We start from the raw sequence: 14,851 nt of genomic DNA, 5'->3' as shown, positions 1-14,851 counted from the left end.
TGGGCACCAAGGAGCTGCAAGCTGGCCAGGCAAAGCCGCGTCTTCGACAAGCGTTCATGCAGAGTTCTACAAGTAGACACGATGAAATTGCTAAGTGTGACGAGTTGTGCGGTGCTAGGCGACCTGGCCTGCGGATTTAATAGTTGCAAATGCCAAAAGAAGGACCATAGAGCTGGCCTGGCGACGCTGAGCAGTAGTAGTCGATGTCTGCTCAGACGAGCGCTGCAGGAGGCTTGAAAGCGGCAAATCTGTGTAGCATGTCTCTAGCCCTGCCCGACACGTCGTGTTCCTTGTCCACGATCAAAATTCTCAGACGCTCTTCAAAGCCGACTTTGCGAAGAGCAAGAAGCGCATCGGACGAGACGTCGTCTGCCCCATACGCACAGAAGGGAGCAAGTCTGGCTCAGCGCCAGTGTTCCGCTCACATGCGCTTGCGAAATCACTCACCGCCAAACACGCGTGTAGGGCTGCTACCAGCAGATGCAACAGCTTGCGGAATCTTCTGCGTGAGGTTGAGCGCAGCCCACACGCTCGCCAATCTCAAATCCGAAGCGTCGTGTCCCAAGAGTCTGACAAGAGTTTGGAGGATGTTGGGTCGAGCCAAGATGGCTCTCCTGTGCGCTTCCGCGCCCGTAGCAATGTTGACAATGATGTAGGCGCCCTGCTCCGTGATCACATCACCATGCCTTTCCCAAATGACCTGCTCGATAATGTCCAACAGCACATCTTTGCCGAAGCCGCTCAACGTCAACTCGATGTCCTCCTCTCGACTGCTCGCAAGGTTTCGAATGATGGCCAACGCTTGTTCTTGAGCGGCCGGATCCTCGTCCTTGCGATCCGCTGCCAAAGCAGCAACATAATCCCAGCCGAGCGCGCTCATCACATTACGCTTCGTGTCAGTTTCAGACGAGTAGAGAACGTTCTTGAGGGCCCAAAGAGCATTCAATCTCGTCGATCCTCCTTCCCGGCTTCGCGCCAGCTCGACCAGCTTTTGTATGCCTCCTTCCTCCAAAAGCAGCTGCTTCATTGGGCTGAACTTCAACACCAGATTGCAGATCGTCGCCGTGGCTTGCTGCTTCACTTCTGCATCCTCATTGTCATCCTTGATCATGCCGATGAGCTTTTCTGCTACTCCAGCGTCCACGAGAGATGTTCTAAGTATGCTGATGCTGCGACTCAAAGCTCTGACGAGGCGACATGCAGCGACTCGGATGCCCAAATCCGTTGCGGTGAGCGAGGGAACAATGAGTGGCAAAAGAGCGGGCGATGTAGCATCCACCAGCGCTCTTCGAATCTCGTCGCGCTGGAAAGCTAGCGCTGCCAAGGCAGTCAAGACGGCTTCTCGCAATCGTATGAGATGCTCGTCTCTAGGCGCGCCAGACTGCGGTCCGGCAGACGGAGCAGAGTTGGCACTTTTCGTCTTCTCCAAGAACCCACCAAAGCGTCTGATAATATCGTAGTGCTCCGTCGCCAGCATTTGCAGATCGGGATCGTCCGATATCAATCTGGCAAAGGTGAACATGGCCGTGATCTGCACTTCGCCAGTTTCCTCGGTCAGGTCGATGAGCGTCGAAAGAACACACTCGTGCGTGCGTTGAGAGAAAGGATGCACCTTGATTATGTGCGTGAGACAGCTGAACGCCGCCAATCGAACAGGCGCAGAGGTCTCCTTGCGAAGGTTGAGCAGTAGTGTGGTCGGCATGGCGCCAGAAGGCGTGACGCAATTGAAGAGCCTGAAGCTGGTCTGGCGATTTTCGCGGGAAAGCTCCGCCAAAGCCCACAAGGCTACTTCTTGTGTTTTCGCAAATCCACACTCCGCCGCCTCGAGCAAGACGTTGAGAGTATTGCGCGGCTTGGCCACTAGACCAGCATCACTAGCATCCAAGCTTGGCTCTGTCATGGTCACATCCTCTTGTGGCAGCTCGTCGTCGGGCCGTTCTGGAGCTTTGCCTGTGTCCTTTGTTCTATCCAAGCTTTTGCTGCGCTGCACAAGACTTGCAAACAACTCGCGTTCCGGCCGTGCAGAACGCTCCCCACCCTGATGATAGGGCATCTGTTCAAAGGCGGCGCTTTCTACAACCTTCCTGGCGCCTACGACATCTCGAAGCGGGGGCTGTGCTGCAAATGAGTCGTCTGGTCGAAAGTCCAATACTCGTGTCCTCCGCGCTGCAAGTTCGTCCTCTGGCGTATCTGCCACCTCCCTGTGAATCTGGCTGGCCCCACTCGGAGGCGCAGGGCCAGGAATGCAGATGCACGAAGAGATGATGGAGCACACCATCTCCACTATGGCTAGCGTGCGCGTTCTGTCCGCCGGTTGTAGCATTCCGCTATGTGAATTTGCTGAGCCTTCCATGGAGCTGGTGGAAGAGTCCATGCCTGTCAGTGTTGGGGCGAGGCCGACAGGTAAAGCAGGAGGAGGTGCCAAGCTAAAGGCTCTGCTCGTGCTGCTCTCTCCAGCTGCTCTACGATCTCGTGAAGCTGCTCGACTTCCATCGGGCGTGGCTATGCGTGTCGGGCCAGCCGTTGCAGATCCGGGCCGGATGTGGGAAGAAATTAATCGAGGAGCCGAAGAGAAGGCCGATGTGGCGGTGGAAGCACGACTTGGAAGGGTGGGACTGATGAACAAAGCGGACAACCAGAGATGCAGGTTGCTGGGTGCGAACAGCTCATCGATGGCCAAACGACAACGAAGATGAAGCTCTTGTGTGGGGGACAAGCCGTCAAAGGTGTAGGTGTTTCCGGTGCTGCTGCTCAGACCGGATCTCGCATCTGACAGACTGTCAAGCGCACTAGCTGAAGATCCAGCTGGAGCTGTCGAGCTCGACGCCGATGCAAAGCCGGCTTGAGCCAGACTCCAGCCTTCTAGCTCCTTGACCGATCGCCCTCTGGGTGAAGAGCGCGTCTTGTCGCCTGGAGAGACGTATGCCGCTACGCAGACGCACATTGATCGCACAGCTCGCAAGAGGGCCTCGAGTGAAGCGAGGTGCGGTGTGCTAGGCAAGTCACCAAGTGCCCTGAGTAGCGCAGTAGGTAGGCGAGCGCGGAGAAGAGCAAGCAGAACCCCGGGTGTGGCCGAATTAGCAAGGGAACCAAGGATCGTGGCTGCCAGATTGACGACCTCGACCGAAGACTCGTTCTCTTGCGGCGGCGTGAGCAGGGCGACCAAGCTGTCGAGTAATGAGACGGAACATCTCAGCGTCCTGAAATTAGCATCCCCGTCTGGAGCGCGTCACATTCGATAGCACTCACCTTGGTGTTTGACCCTTTGCTACCAGCGTGCTCTTTCGCGTGCGGCTACCTATGACGGCATTGCGGAGCTTTCGGAGCTCTACCGGATCCGCTGGGATGGGCATCGCGGCTGCCATGATGCATGAGAGCAGACGTTCTGCCTCTGCTCGTCAGCTGGGAGACTGTGAAAGCAAGAAGCGGGTCGACGAGTGGCTCGAGTCTGGCGGCTGCGTCCAGGGCCAATGTGGTCGATGTGCGAGACTGAAGCTTGGCAGCGCAGGCAGAGGGAGCGCCTATACGACTCGTTTGTACTCCAAGCTGGCAGGCGTGAGTACAGGACGGTGGCGATGCACAGAGTCGTGAGTGGAGATGAAGACAGAAGCGTCAGGAACGCAACCTTGCAGAATACATCACGATGCGTCCGGATTGTTTGTAATTCTGACCACCTCGACCGCCAAATCAACATCCGCGCGCGGCAGAGGATAGGCCGTCTGGCGCGGTGCGGCACCGCGGTACCCTGATCGCGTGGATTACTTCTGCATGCGGCGCGTCTCTTTCGTCACCCAGGGCGGGGGGGTCCATGCATGGAGGGGCAGGCAAGACGCGCGCGCTCCTTGAGCGATGATAGATTCACACACACACCCTTATTCATGCAGCAGCAGCACGATGGACGCAAACGCAAAGCAATGAAAAGACTGCGAATGAGATGATCATGAAATTGAGGATAGCGTTTCATAATTAGTGATCACGAGTCACATACTCAGACTCTCTGCAGGAGCAAAGTCGATGCGGAAAGGCGAGGCGCAGCATAGCGCTCTGAGAGAGAGAGGGAGAGTGGTGAGGGCGAGTGCGACTGCAACAAATGCGAGTGCATGAATGTTCGACGCGGCTCCTTCCAGCTGGGCCTCCAGAACGAGCCAAGACAAAGAACAGCTGGAACGAAAATGCCAGACCGCCGTTGAAGCTTCTGACGAGTAATCTTACATCAGCTGATAGAGGTGCTGAGCAGCTTTGGAAGTATTGAAGCTGGCACCCACAATAAGCTGTGAGTTGAAATGAGTGAGGAAAAGGGAAGCAAAGGGGTTGCGCTTGGCTGCACCGGCAAGTCTTTCGCTTGCATGGCTCTACGCAAAAAGCTCCCATCGTACGCGTCCCACTCTGGGGACCCTTGCCACGCGCACGTGGCTCGCGTCTTACCTACTTCAGAAATCGCCACTCACAAGCTGCAACGGTACTCACGACGAGACCAATACCGGCGCACTTCTTCGACACGCAATGAGCTCCTTGCTACACCATCCAACATCCCTGCCGCGCTGACTATAAGCTTGCATCGTTGCGGCAGTAGCTTCAAAGCTTCCCCTTCCCACACGCCTTCGTCGGTGTCGCGCCTGTCGGCCACGCGGTCAAGCCTACCTCTGCACCTCCGCTCGAACCAGCTCTTACTGAGCTTGCCGGCCTTGCTGTCTCTTCTCCCTTTTCTCATTGGCCCCGCAACCAGGGAGACCAGGAGCTCAACATGTCTGGGCCTCCTCCAGGTTTTGTGGGAGTGCCCACCGGCCCCCGTGGTAGTGCTGGCCCCAGTGCTGGACCCCCACCTGGGTTCCCTGCAGGAGCATCTCACACTCCCAGTCATGGCGTCAACGGCGAAGTCCCAAGGCTGTCCGACGAAGCCTTGGCAGCCAAGTCGCGCAAATGGATTCAGAGCCAGAGTAGACGGTACGGTGATAGGAAAGGCAAGACGGGCATCATCGACACTGGCAAGCAGGAATTGCCTCCCGAACATGTTCGCAAAATCATCAAGGAGCATGGTGACATGAGTAACAGGAAATATCGCTCGGACAAGCGTGTCCATCTTGGAGCTCTCAAGTACGTACCTCACGCGATGTACAAGCTGCTAGAGAACATCCCCATGCCTTGGGAACAAGTTCGCGAGGTGCCGGTTCTGTATCACATCACCGGTGCCATCTCGTTCGTCAACGACATTCCAAGAGTCATCGAACCCATCTATCACGCGCAGTGGGCAGCGATGTGGTTGGCACAGCGTCGTGAAAAGCGTGACAGAAGGCATTTCAAGCGCATGCGATTGCCGCCATTTGACGATGAAGAGCCACCACTGGACTATGGCGACAATCTCCTCGACGTGGAACCCATGGAAGCCATTCAGCTCGAGTTGGACGAGGAAGAAGACGCTCCTATCATAGATTGGTTTTACGATAACAAGCCTCTCATTGAAGATCTGAATCGTGTCAACGGACCCAGCTACAAGTCATGGAATCTTGACCTGCCCCAGATGGCCGCGCTGCATCGTATCGGCAAGACGCTTCTCAGCGATTTCGCTAATGGCGATTCCAACTACCATTACCTCTTCGACAAGAAGTCCTTCTTGACGGCTAAGGCTCTCAACGTCGCCATTCCAGGCGGTCCCCGCTTTGAACCGCTGTACAACGACCCGGAAGAAGACAATGCGGATTGGGACGAGTTCAATGACATTCGAAAGGTCATCATTCGTCATCAGATCCGGACAGAGTATCGTGTGGCGTTCCCGCACCTATACAATCCACGACCCAGATCGGTGCACATTGGGGAATATCATGAGCCCAGGAATGTGTTCATTAGGCCAGAAGACCCGGATCTGCCCACATTCTACTTTGACCCCGTGCTCAACCCCATCTCTAATCGCGGCTTAGCCAGCGCTGACGCTTTCCGTCCCGAGTACGACGATGGGGAGCCAGTGCTTTCCCACGAGGACGAAGTGTTTGGCGTGGGAGTGGATGGCGACGATGATCTTCCAGACGAGATGGCCTTCTCTCTCCCTGACGACATTGAGCCCTTCTTGGACGAAGATTCGCTCACCAATGAGCTCACTACCGACGCAATCGCTCTCTGGTGGGCGCCAGCTCCGTACAACCTCAGAAGTGGTCGTACGCGTCGCGTGCTGGATGTGCCGCTGATTTCGAGCTGGTGGCAAGAGCACTCTCCCGCGGGATTGCCGGTCAAGACGCGAGTCAGCTATCAGAAGCTTCTCAAGCGATGGATCGCCAACACGCTGCACACTCGTCCACCCCAAGCCCACACGAAGAAGTACCTCTTGAAACAGTTGAAAGGGACAAAGTTCTTTCAGCAGACGACGCTGGACTGGGTCGAGGCTGGTCTGCAGGTGGAACGCCAGAGCTTCAATATGTTGTCGCTCATGATCCACCGCAAGGGCTTGACGTGAGTAATATAGGATTGCGAGTGACGCCGGTGGCTTCCACTGACATTGCCAACCCTGACTTGCTTCGCTTTTCAGGTATTTGCATCTTGGTGAGCCGCGCTACAGGTGCGCTTTCGTACTTATTTGCTAGCGCTGACACCTTTACGCCTGACCTCGCAGATTACAATCTCAACTTGAAGCCAGTCAAGACATTAACGACAAAGGAGCGGAAGAAGTCTCGTTTCGGAAACGCTTTCCACCTTGTCCGTGAGCTGGGTCGCCTGACCAAATTGGTCGTCGACATGCACGTCATGTTCCGACTAGGAAATGTCGATGCTTTCCAGCTCGCCGATGCTCTGCAATTCACTTTCAACCACGTCGGACAGCTGACCGGTGCTTACCGATACAAGTACCGCATCATGCGTCAGATTCGAGCGTGCAAGGACCTCAAGCACGTGATCTATCATCGCTTCAACAGTGGACCGGTCGGAAAGGGGCCTGGCGTTGGCTTCTGGGCACCTTCTTGGCGCGTGTGGATGTACTTTATGAGAGGCATCACGCCCTTGCTCGAGCGATGGCTCGGCAATCTGCTCGCACGTCAGTTCGAGGGGCGCAACAATCGCAACAAGAGCGCGACCATCACGAAACAAAGAGTCGAGTCTCACTTCGACTTGGAATTGCGTGCGGCCGTCATGCACGATATTCTGGACTCCGCGCCCGAGGGCTTAAGGCAAAACAAAGCCAAGACAATCATGTCCCATCTCAACGAAGCTTGGAGATGCTGGAAAGCCAACGTTCCCTGGAAAGTGCCCGGCATGCCCGTCGCTATCGAGAATATGATTTTGCGCTACATCAAGAACAAGAGCGATTGGTGGACCTCTGTGGCTCATTACAACCGCGAGCGTATTCGTCGAGGCGCTACGGTAGACAAGACGGTTGCCCGAAAGAACCTCGGTCGTCTCACTCGTCTCTACCTCAAGGCTGAGCAAGAACGTCAGAACTCGTATCTCAAGGATGGACCGTACATCACCTCGGAGGCTGCCGTCGCTGTGTACACTTCCACCGTGCACTGGCTCGAATCCCGTCGATTCCAGCCCATCCCTTTCCCCTCTCTTAACTTCAAGCATGACACCAAGCTGCTCGTGCTGGCTTTAGAAAAGCTAAAGGAGGCCTACAGTGTCAAGGGTCGCCTTAACCAAAGTCAGCGAGAAGAATTGGCCCTGGTGGAACAGGCCTTCGATAACCCGCACGAAACTCTCGCGCGCATTAAGCGATTGATGCTAACGCAGCGTGCGTTCAAGGAAGTTGGTCTGGAATTCTTTGACACCTACGAAAAACTCATTCCTACGTATGATATCGAGCCCATCGAGAAGATCACTGATGCGTATCTTGACCAGTACCTGTCCTACGAGGCGGACAAGCGGCAGCTCTTCCCGGCATGGATTAAGCCGAGCGATCAAGAGCCTCCGCCTTTATTAGTGTACAAGTGGTGCAACGGCATCAACAATCTGGAGAACATTTGGGAGACGAGCAATGGGGAGTGCAATGTGCTCATGGAGACGACGCTGAGCAGGGTGTATGAGAAGATCGACTTGACGCTCCTCAACCGTCTTTTGCGTCTCATCATGGACTCCAACTTGGCCGACTACATCACGGCGAAGAACAACGTCTCCATCGTTTTCAAGGACATGGCGCACGTCAATGCGTACGGCTTGATCCGCGGACTCCAATTTTCCGGTTTCGTCTTCCAGTACTGGGGCCTGGTTCTTGACTTACTGATTCTGGGTCTGCAGCGTTCTTCAGAAATGGCCGGTCCTCCTCAGATGCCCAACGGCTTCTTGCAATTCCGTGATACTCAGTCCGAGACACGTCATCCCATCAGGATGTATACCCGATATGTCGACCGCATTCATATGCTCTTACGTTTCGATGCAGACGAGAGTCGAGATCTCATTCAGCGCTTCCTCAGTGCGAACCCAGATCCGAACAACACCAACTTGATCGGCTACAACAACCGCAAGTGCTGGCCTCGCGACTGCCGTATGCGTCTCATCAAGCACGATGTCAACCTTGGACGCGCCGTATTTTGGGACATCAAGAACCGCTTGCCTCGCGCTCTTACCACCATCGAGTGGGATGACACTTTTGCGAGCGTATACTCCAAAGACAATCCCAATTTGCTGTTCAGCATGCAAGGTTTCGAGGTCCGCATTTTGCCCAAGATTCGCACCAACGATGTGCACGAGGATCGGGAGGGAGTCTGGAGCCTTGTTCACAATGCTACTGGCGAACGTACTAGTCAAGCATTCATTCGCGTGTCGGAAGAAGGCATCAAGCATTTCGAAAACAGAGTTCGCCAGGTGCTCATGGCTGCTGGTGCGACCACGTTCCAAAAGATCGCCAACAAGTGGAACACCCTCATCATTGGTCTGGTGACGTACTACAGAGAAGCGGTCATCTCTACTACAGAGCTTCTGGATCTCATCGTCAAGGCCGAGAATAAGACGCAGACGCGTGTCAAGATGGGTCTGAATTCGAAGATGCCTTCGAGATTCCCACCTGCGGTCTTCTACTCGCCCACGGAAGTGGGGGGTCTCGGCATGCTCTCTTGCAGTCATATCCTCATCCCTGCATCCGATCTGCGCTGGTCTAAACAGACAGAGACGGGCATCAGCCACTTCCGCGCTGGTGCGCAGACTGGGGGCCTCCAGAATGAAGCTGCGATCATCCCAACGCTGTTCAGATACGTCGTACCTTGGGAGGCCGAATTCACAGACTCGGCCAGAGTGTGGGCTGAGTACGCCCAGAAGCGCAAGGAAGCGGCGGCTCAGAACAGACGACTGACGCTCGAAGATTTGGAAACGTCGTTTGACCGCGGTCTACCGAGAATCAATACGCTGTTCCAACGCGACCGCACGATTCTGTCGTACGACAAGTTCTGGAGATTGCGCACGCACTTTACTCAGTACCAGCTGCTCAAGTATCAGCCCTTCTGGTGGACCAATCAGCGTCACGATGGAAAGCTTTGGTCGCTCAACAATTACCGTGTAGATGTTATCGCCGCGCTAGGAGGTGTCGAGGGTATCCTGGAACACACGCTCTTCGCCGCAACAGCATTCCCTACTTGGGAGGGTCTCTTCTGGGAGAAGGCTAGCGGTTTTGAGGAGTCGATGAAGAGCAAGAAGCTCACAAATGCTCAGCGCTCTGGTCTCAACCAAATTCCCAACCGTCGCTTCACTCTCTGGTGGTCGCCGACCCTGAACCGCGCAAACGTTTATGTCGGTTTCCAGGTGCAGCTCGATCTCACTGGCATCTTCATGCACGGCAAGCTGCCGACGTTGAAGATCAGCTATATTCAAATCTTCCGCGCGCATTTGTGGCAGAAGATTCACGAGTCGGTGGTGATGGATCTGTGCCAAGTCTTTGACCATGAGCTGGAAGCTCTGCAGATCGAGACGGTGCAAAAGGAAACGATCCATCCCAGAAAGTCCTACAAGATGAACTCGAGCTGTGCGGACGTCCTTTTGTTCGCTAGCTACAAGTGGCCAATGAGCAGGCCTTCGCTGCTCACGGATTCCCGTGATGTGTTGGACGGCAGCAGCAGCAACAAGTGGTGGCTCGACGTTCAGCTTCGCTGGGGTGACTTTGACTCGCACGACGTCGAACGCTATGCTCGAGCTAAATTTTTGGACTACTCGACGGACAGCACCTCTATCTACCCCTCGCCTACCGGTGCTCTGATTGCCATCGACCTTGCATACACCATGCACAGTGCGTACGGCAACTGGTTCCCCGGCTCAAAGCCGCTGATACAACAGGCCATGGCGAAGATCATGAAGGCAAATCCGGCGCTGCATGTGCTGCGTGAACGCATTCGCAAAGGTCTTCAGCTGTACAGCTCCGAGCCCACGGAGCCTTACCTCAATTCTGGGAACTATTCGGAGCTGTTTGGAAATGCTGTCATCTGGATGGTGGATGACACAAACGTATATCGTGTGACCATCCACCGAACCTTTGAGGGCAACTTGGTCACCAAACCGATCAACGGCGCCATCTTTATCCTGAACCCGCGCACTGGTCAGGTATTTTTGAAGATCATCCACACCTCGGTCTGGGCTGGACAAAAGCGTTTGGGTCAGCTGGCCAAATGGAAAACGGCAGAAGAAGTTGCTGCGCTCATTCGATCGCTGCCCATTGAAGAGCAGCCGAAGCAAGTCATCGTTAGCCGTAAAGGTCTTCTCGACCCTCTGGAAGTGCATCTGCTCGACTTCCCCAACATCGTCATTCGTGGTGCGGAGCTCAATGTGCCTTGGAACGCTGTGCTCAAGCTGGAGAAGTTTGGTGATCTGGTGTTGAAGGCGACGCAACCGCAGATGATCTTGATGAATCTGTACGACAATTGGCTCACGTCCATCTCGAGCTACACTGCCTTTTCCCGCGTCCTTTTGCTCCTCCGAGCCATCCATGTCAACCAGGAGAAAGCCAAGATCGTGCTTCGTCCAAACGTCAGCGTCACTACAGAGCCTCACCACATTTGGCCAAGCCTGTCGGACGAGGAATGGATCAAGGTCGAGATTCAGCTGCGTGATTTGATCCTTGCAGACTACGGGAAGAGGAACTCGGTGAGTGCAGCTTTGAGATTGGGCGAATCAGAATCTTTGACTGACCCTCTATTTTTTAATGTGTAGGTCAATGTCGCATCCCTCACCTCGAGCGAAATTCGTGACATCCTTCTTGGACAAGAAATTCAAGCGCCCAGTGTGCAGCGTCAACAAATGCAAGAGCTCGAGCAAGGCGCTCAGGCCTCGGCACAGGTCACAGCAACCCAGACCAAGACCGCCAACGTGCACGGTGACGAGCTTACCGTGACCACGACCACGGCGTATGGCAACACTGCATTCAGCTCCAAATCAGACTGGCGTGTTCGCGCCCTTAGTGCCACCAACTTGCCACTCAGATGCCAGCACTTGTATGTCTCCAACGACGATGTGCAGGAGGATGCAGGTGCATTGACGTATGTTCTGCCCAAGAACCTCATCAAGACTTTCATCGTCAATTCCGATTTGCGCACTCAAGTCGCCGGATACATGTACGGCAGCTCCCCGTCCGACGCGCCATCCGTCAAAGAGGTGAAAGTCATTGTCTGGTTGCCACAACGTGGCAGCAACAATGGTGTCGAGCTTCCGAACGAGCTGCCTCAGCATGACTACATGCTGAAGGATCTGGAGCCGCTTGGATGGATCAAGACGCAATCGGCCGACTCGAACTTTATGGCTCCCGAGGATGTCATCACGCATGCTCGGACCATGGCAGCTCACGAAAGCTGGGGCGCTAGCAGCGTGTGCATCTCTTGTGCCTTCACGCCTGGTAGTGTCAGCATTTCAGCTTACAGCCTGAGCGTCGCCGGTTTCGAGTGGGGCCGCAAATTGAGTGCCATGGATGCGTCGGGCAACCCTCAAGGATTTGACCGCTCTTTCGGCGAACGACAACAGCTCTTGCTGTCTGACCGCATCCTTGGAACCACACTCATGCCGGCCGGACCGAACGCGCCTTGGAATTACGGACTCAGCCTAAGTGCCCAGTTCGCACCGTCCATGAAGACCACGTACGAGCTCAACACTATTCCCTCGTTCTGGGATGAGAGGCATCGCCCTCAGAATTTCCTGAACTTCACGGATGCCGCTATGGAAGTTGGAGACGAAGAGGGAGTCGACGCTGAAAATGCCTTCGCTTGATTATGGTGGAATTGTGCGTCAGACCGCTTCTGAATCAAAGGACGCGACGCCTAACTTGTGCTTTGTACTCTATCACGCTTCCCGCCCCTCCTGAATGACATCACGCTCGAATCGATTGGCAGGGCTCATTTGACGTTACTTGCTGGACCCAGTTCATGAATGCGAGTAGGTGACAAGGACCTGTACGGTTACACAACAAAGCAAGGTGTTGCGCGGGACTTTTGCCTGAAAGTAAAGTTCGACGTTCACTCCCACAACCAGCTGATGGCGCGTTTCCAACCTCTAGCCACGTTTTCGTCGTCCCCGTTGAATTCTTGAATCTCGTTGAGCGCTTCGAGGATCGGAATCTCGTCTAGCTTTACGTGGCGGGTGCGCTTCAAACATTTCCACAGAGCAAAGACGGTGAGTACGAGAGGAATGTCTCTACGTAGCAAGATGGTGGAAGAGAGCAGCTCAGTCAGAATGGAGGGTCGCAAGGGAAAAGGTTCGAGTATACTCACACATAGGCCGAAACAAAGTCGCTAGGTGACCAATGGCCCTTCGTGAAGACCTTCCAGCCGTTTGTCAAGAGCACGATGACTGCAAACACCAATCCAGCAATGGAAGAATGGACTGTGAAAAGGCGGAGGTAGGCGCGCGCCAGGCGAGGGAAAGACGGAGCTGAAATCGGCTGATCGATCAGAGCATCAAAGAAGTCAGCAGCATACTCACGAGTCCATCTGTTTGACCACGGCAGCTCTGTGCGATCCACACCTTGCTTTTTGAGCGCAAGACGTAGACGCAAATGATTGGTCAGAATGGTGATCCAAGAGACCAAGACCCCTGCAGCCACAAGGTCCAGCAACCAATAAAAGACTGTCAGAGCGCTAGAAGAGAGGCTCAAGAAGGCCAAGAACATGAATGATGCGAATAGAGCTACACAGACATAAGGTGTGCCCCAAGATGTTGTCCGCAGAAAGATTCTCGGTGCTTGACCTTTGAGTGCTAGACCGTACAGCACCCTCGTACCTGCCAGAAGAGCTTGGTTTGAAGAAGACCATGCCGAAGTGATGACGATGGCGTTGACAAATGAGCCAACAGCAGGATAGCCCGCTGCTGAGGCTGCAATGACGAACGGACTCTGAGCAGCCGTTCCAGAATCGTTTCCCAATCTTTCATCGTTGCTAGCAGTGAGCATACCAACGACGAGCACAGCCAAGACGTAAAAGAGCAAGACTCTAGCGAACACCCTCTTGCAGGCTCGAGGCAGTGCTCGAGACGGGTTGCGCGTCTCGGCCGCTGCCATTGCGATGGATTCCGTACCTGCGAAAGAAAAGACCGCTGCTCCCATGCAGCTCCAGTAGCCCAAGAAACGTCCCCAGGCTCCTGCAGCCACATACTCCACAAAGGGTCCCGGATTCTCCCAATAACGGAAACCGATTCGCTCCGTGCCTGGTACGCCACCAAGATTGACGATCAGTCCAAAAATGATGAGAAAGATGACTAAAAGTATCTGTCAACATACAGCGGCATTTCAAAGGGTGAGCGCGGCTACGCTGTCTCTACCACGATGAGAGCACTTGAGCGCACCTTGAGCATTGCAAAGCCGAACTCGACCTCTCCGAACACTCTAACGTTGACCATGCCTACAGCGACGGTGAGGACGATAAAGATGACGATAAAGACAGCTGGCGATACATCCGTCCAGAGCTGAAAGAGCACGCATATAGCAGTGATCTCCGAGGGGATGGAGAGCAGATTACCATAGACGAGGTTCCAGCCCACAGCGAAACCCAACGCAGGATCGGTGATGAGGTCCGCATGTCTGACAAAGCCTCCAGTCAGCGGAAATAAAGCTGCAGTCTCCCCTAGCGCGAACTGGACGGCGCAGACTAATAGACCGATCGTCGAGTATCCGAGTAGAGCTCCTAATGGTCCACCGGTCTGGATGGAAGACCCTAAGCCTATGAACAAACCCGTGCCTAGCGCTCCAGCCAGCGCGATCATAGACACGTGTCTTTGAGAAAGATGTCGCTTCAGATCTCGCTGCTCTTCGACTGTCACCACCTGTGGCTCTTGCGGTCCCAAATGCCTGTCATTCTTTCGATCTACATCCTTGTAGCTCTCGCGCGACTCTCGTCTCTGAATCTCGACGTCCGGTGTCGGGTTCATGGGATTGACATCCACCATTGTGAAATGCCCTGCACATGAGCTCGCTGGCTTACAAGTACTTGAGACTTTTCTGCGTCAAGCGCTTCAACGCTTTGCGTGGTGGTGGTGAAGACGATGAACGGCTTGACGGTCTCTCACTTCAAAAGCGTGCAGAGCCAGTGGCTAGGCAGGAAGTGCGGTCTTGGCAGACGCAGACACTTTGAGGACCAGCATCAGCTCGGTCTATAGCCGGCCTGCACCGCACCTCCTCTCTCTCTGACGCATTTGTCTGAATGCCGACGAGACCAATGATGAGTCAGTAGTGTGGAGCAGGTGACCGACGATATCGAGTGCAATGAAGCAAAAGGATGACAATCGATGACCCGCTCAGATTGTCCACTTTGCCGCTCCCGCAGACATCATCAGCCAAGCTTGAAGCTTGAATGCGAATGCGAATGCGAATGCGAATGCGAATGCGAATATATATGCGAATAATCAAGCTTGAACTCAAGACTGATTCACTCATTGTGATTTGATTGATACCAGCAACGGCAAACTCAAACCG

The 14,851-nt window shown here is 54.6% G+C and overlaps 3 protein-coding genes across 3 annotated transcripts; 1 reads left to right on the top strand and 2 right to left on the bottom strand.

The window, feature by feature from the left end:
* Positions 1–77: 77 nt before the first annotated feature.
* On the bottom strand, positions 78–3,603 carry IE81DRAFT_323209 (ARM repeat-containing protein). Its single transcript, XM_025513865.1, has 2 exons — positions 3,250–3,603; positions 78–3,167 (listed from the first exon to the last, which is right to left on the bottom strand). The coding sequence occupies exons 1-2, from the start codon at positions 3,363–3,365 to the stop codon at positions 440–442; spliced, it is 2,844 nt and encodes a 947-aa protein (XP_025369823.1). The 5' UTR covers positions 3,366–3,603; the 3' UTR covers positions 78–439.
* A 907-nt stretch (positions 3,604–4,510) lies between these two features.
* Positions 4,511–12,481, top strand: IE81DRAFT_323207 (putative PRP8-U5 snRNP protein, pre-mRNA splicing factor). Its single transcript, XM_025513864.1, has 5 exons — positions 4,511–6,441; positions 6,518–6,531; positions 6,602–11,043; positions 11,110–12,169; positions 12,279–12,481. The coding sequence occupies exons 1-4, from the start codon at positions 4,745–4,747 to the stop codon at positions 12,154–12,156; spliced, it is 7,200 nt and encodes a 2,399-aa protein (XP_025369822.1). The 5' UTR covers positions 4,511–4,744; the 3' UTR covers positions 12,157–12,169; positions 12,279–12,481.
* Positions 12,402–14,307, bottom strand: IE81DRAFT_289918 (amino acid permease; the record flags this gene model as incomplete). Its single annotated transcript, XM_025511832.1, has 4 exons — positions 12,402–12,579; positions 12,657–12,768; positions 12,868–13,648; positions 13,726–14,307. 4 exons carry the CDS (start codon positions 14,305–14,307, stop codon positions 12,402–12,404), a joined length of 1,653 nt encoding a protein of 550 aa, XP_025369821.1.
* Between the last annotated feature and the right edge of the window lie 544 nt (positions 14,308–14,851).

Source organism: Ceraceosorus guamensis, assembly GCF_003144195.1.
Source record: "Ceraceosorus guamensis strain MCA 4658 unplaced genomic scaffold IE81scaffold_27, whole genome shotgun sequence".
Classification (NCBI taxonomy): domain Eukaryota; kingdom Fungi; phylum Basidiomycota; class Exobasidiomycetes; order Ceraceosorales; family Ceraceosoraceae; genus Ceraceosorus; species Ceraceosorus guamensis.
Note: the sequence above shows the minus strand (reverse complement) of the source record. Positions and strands in the feature narration are given on the sequence as shown.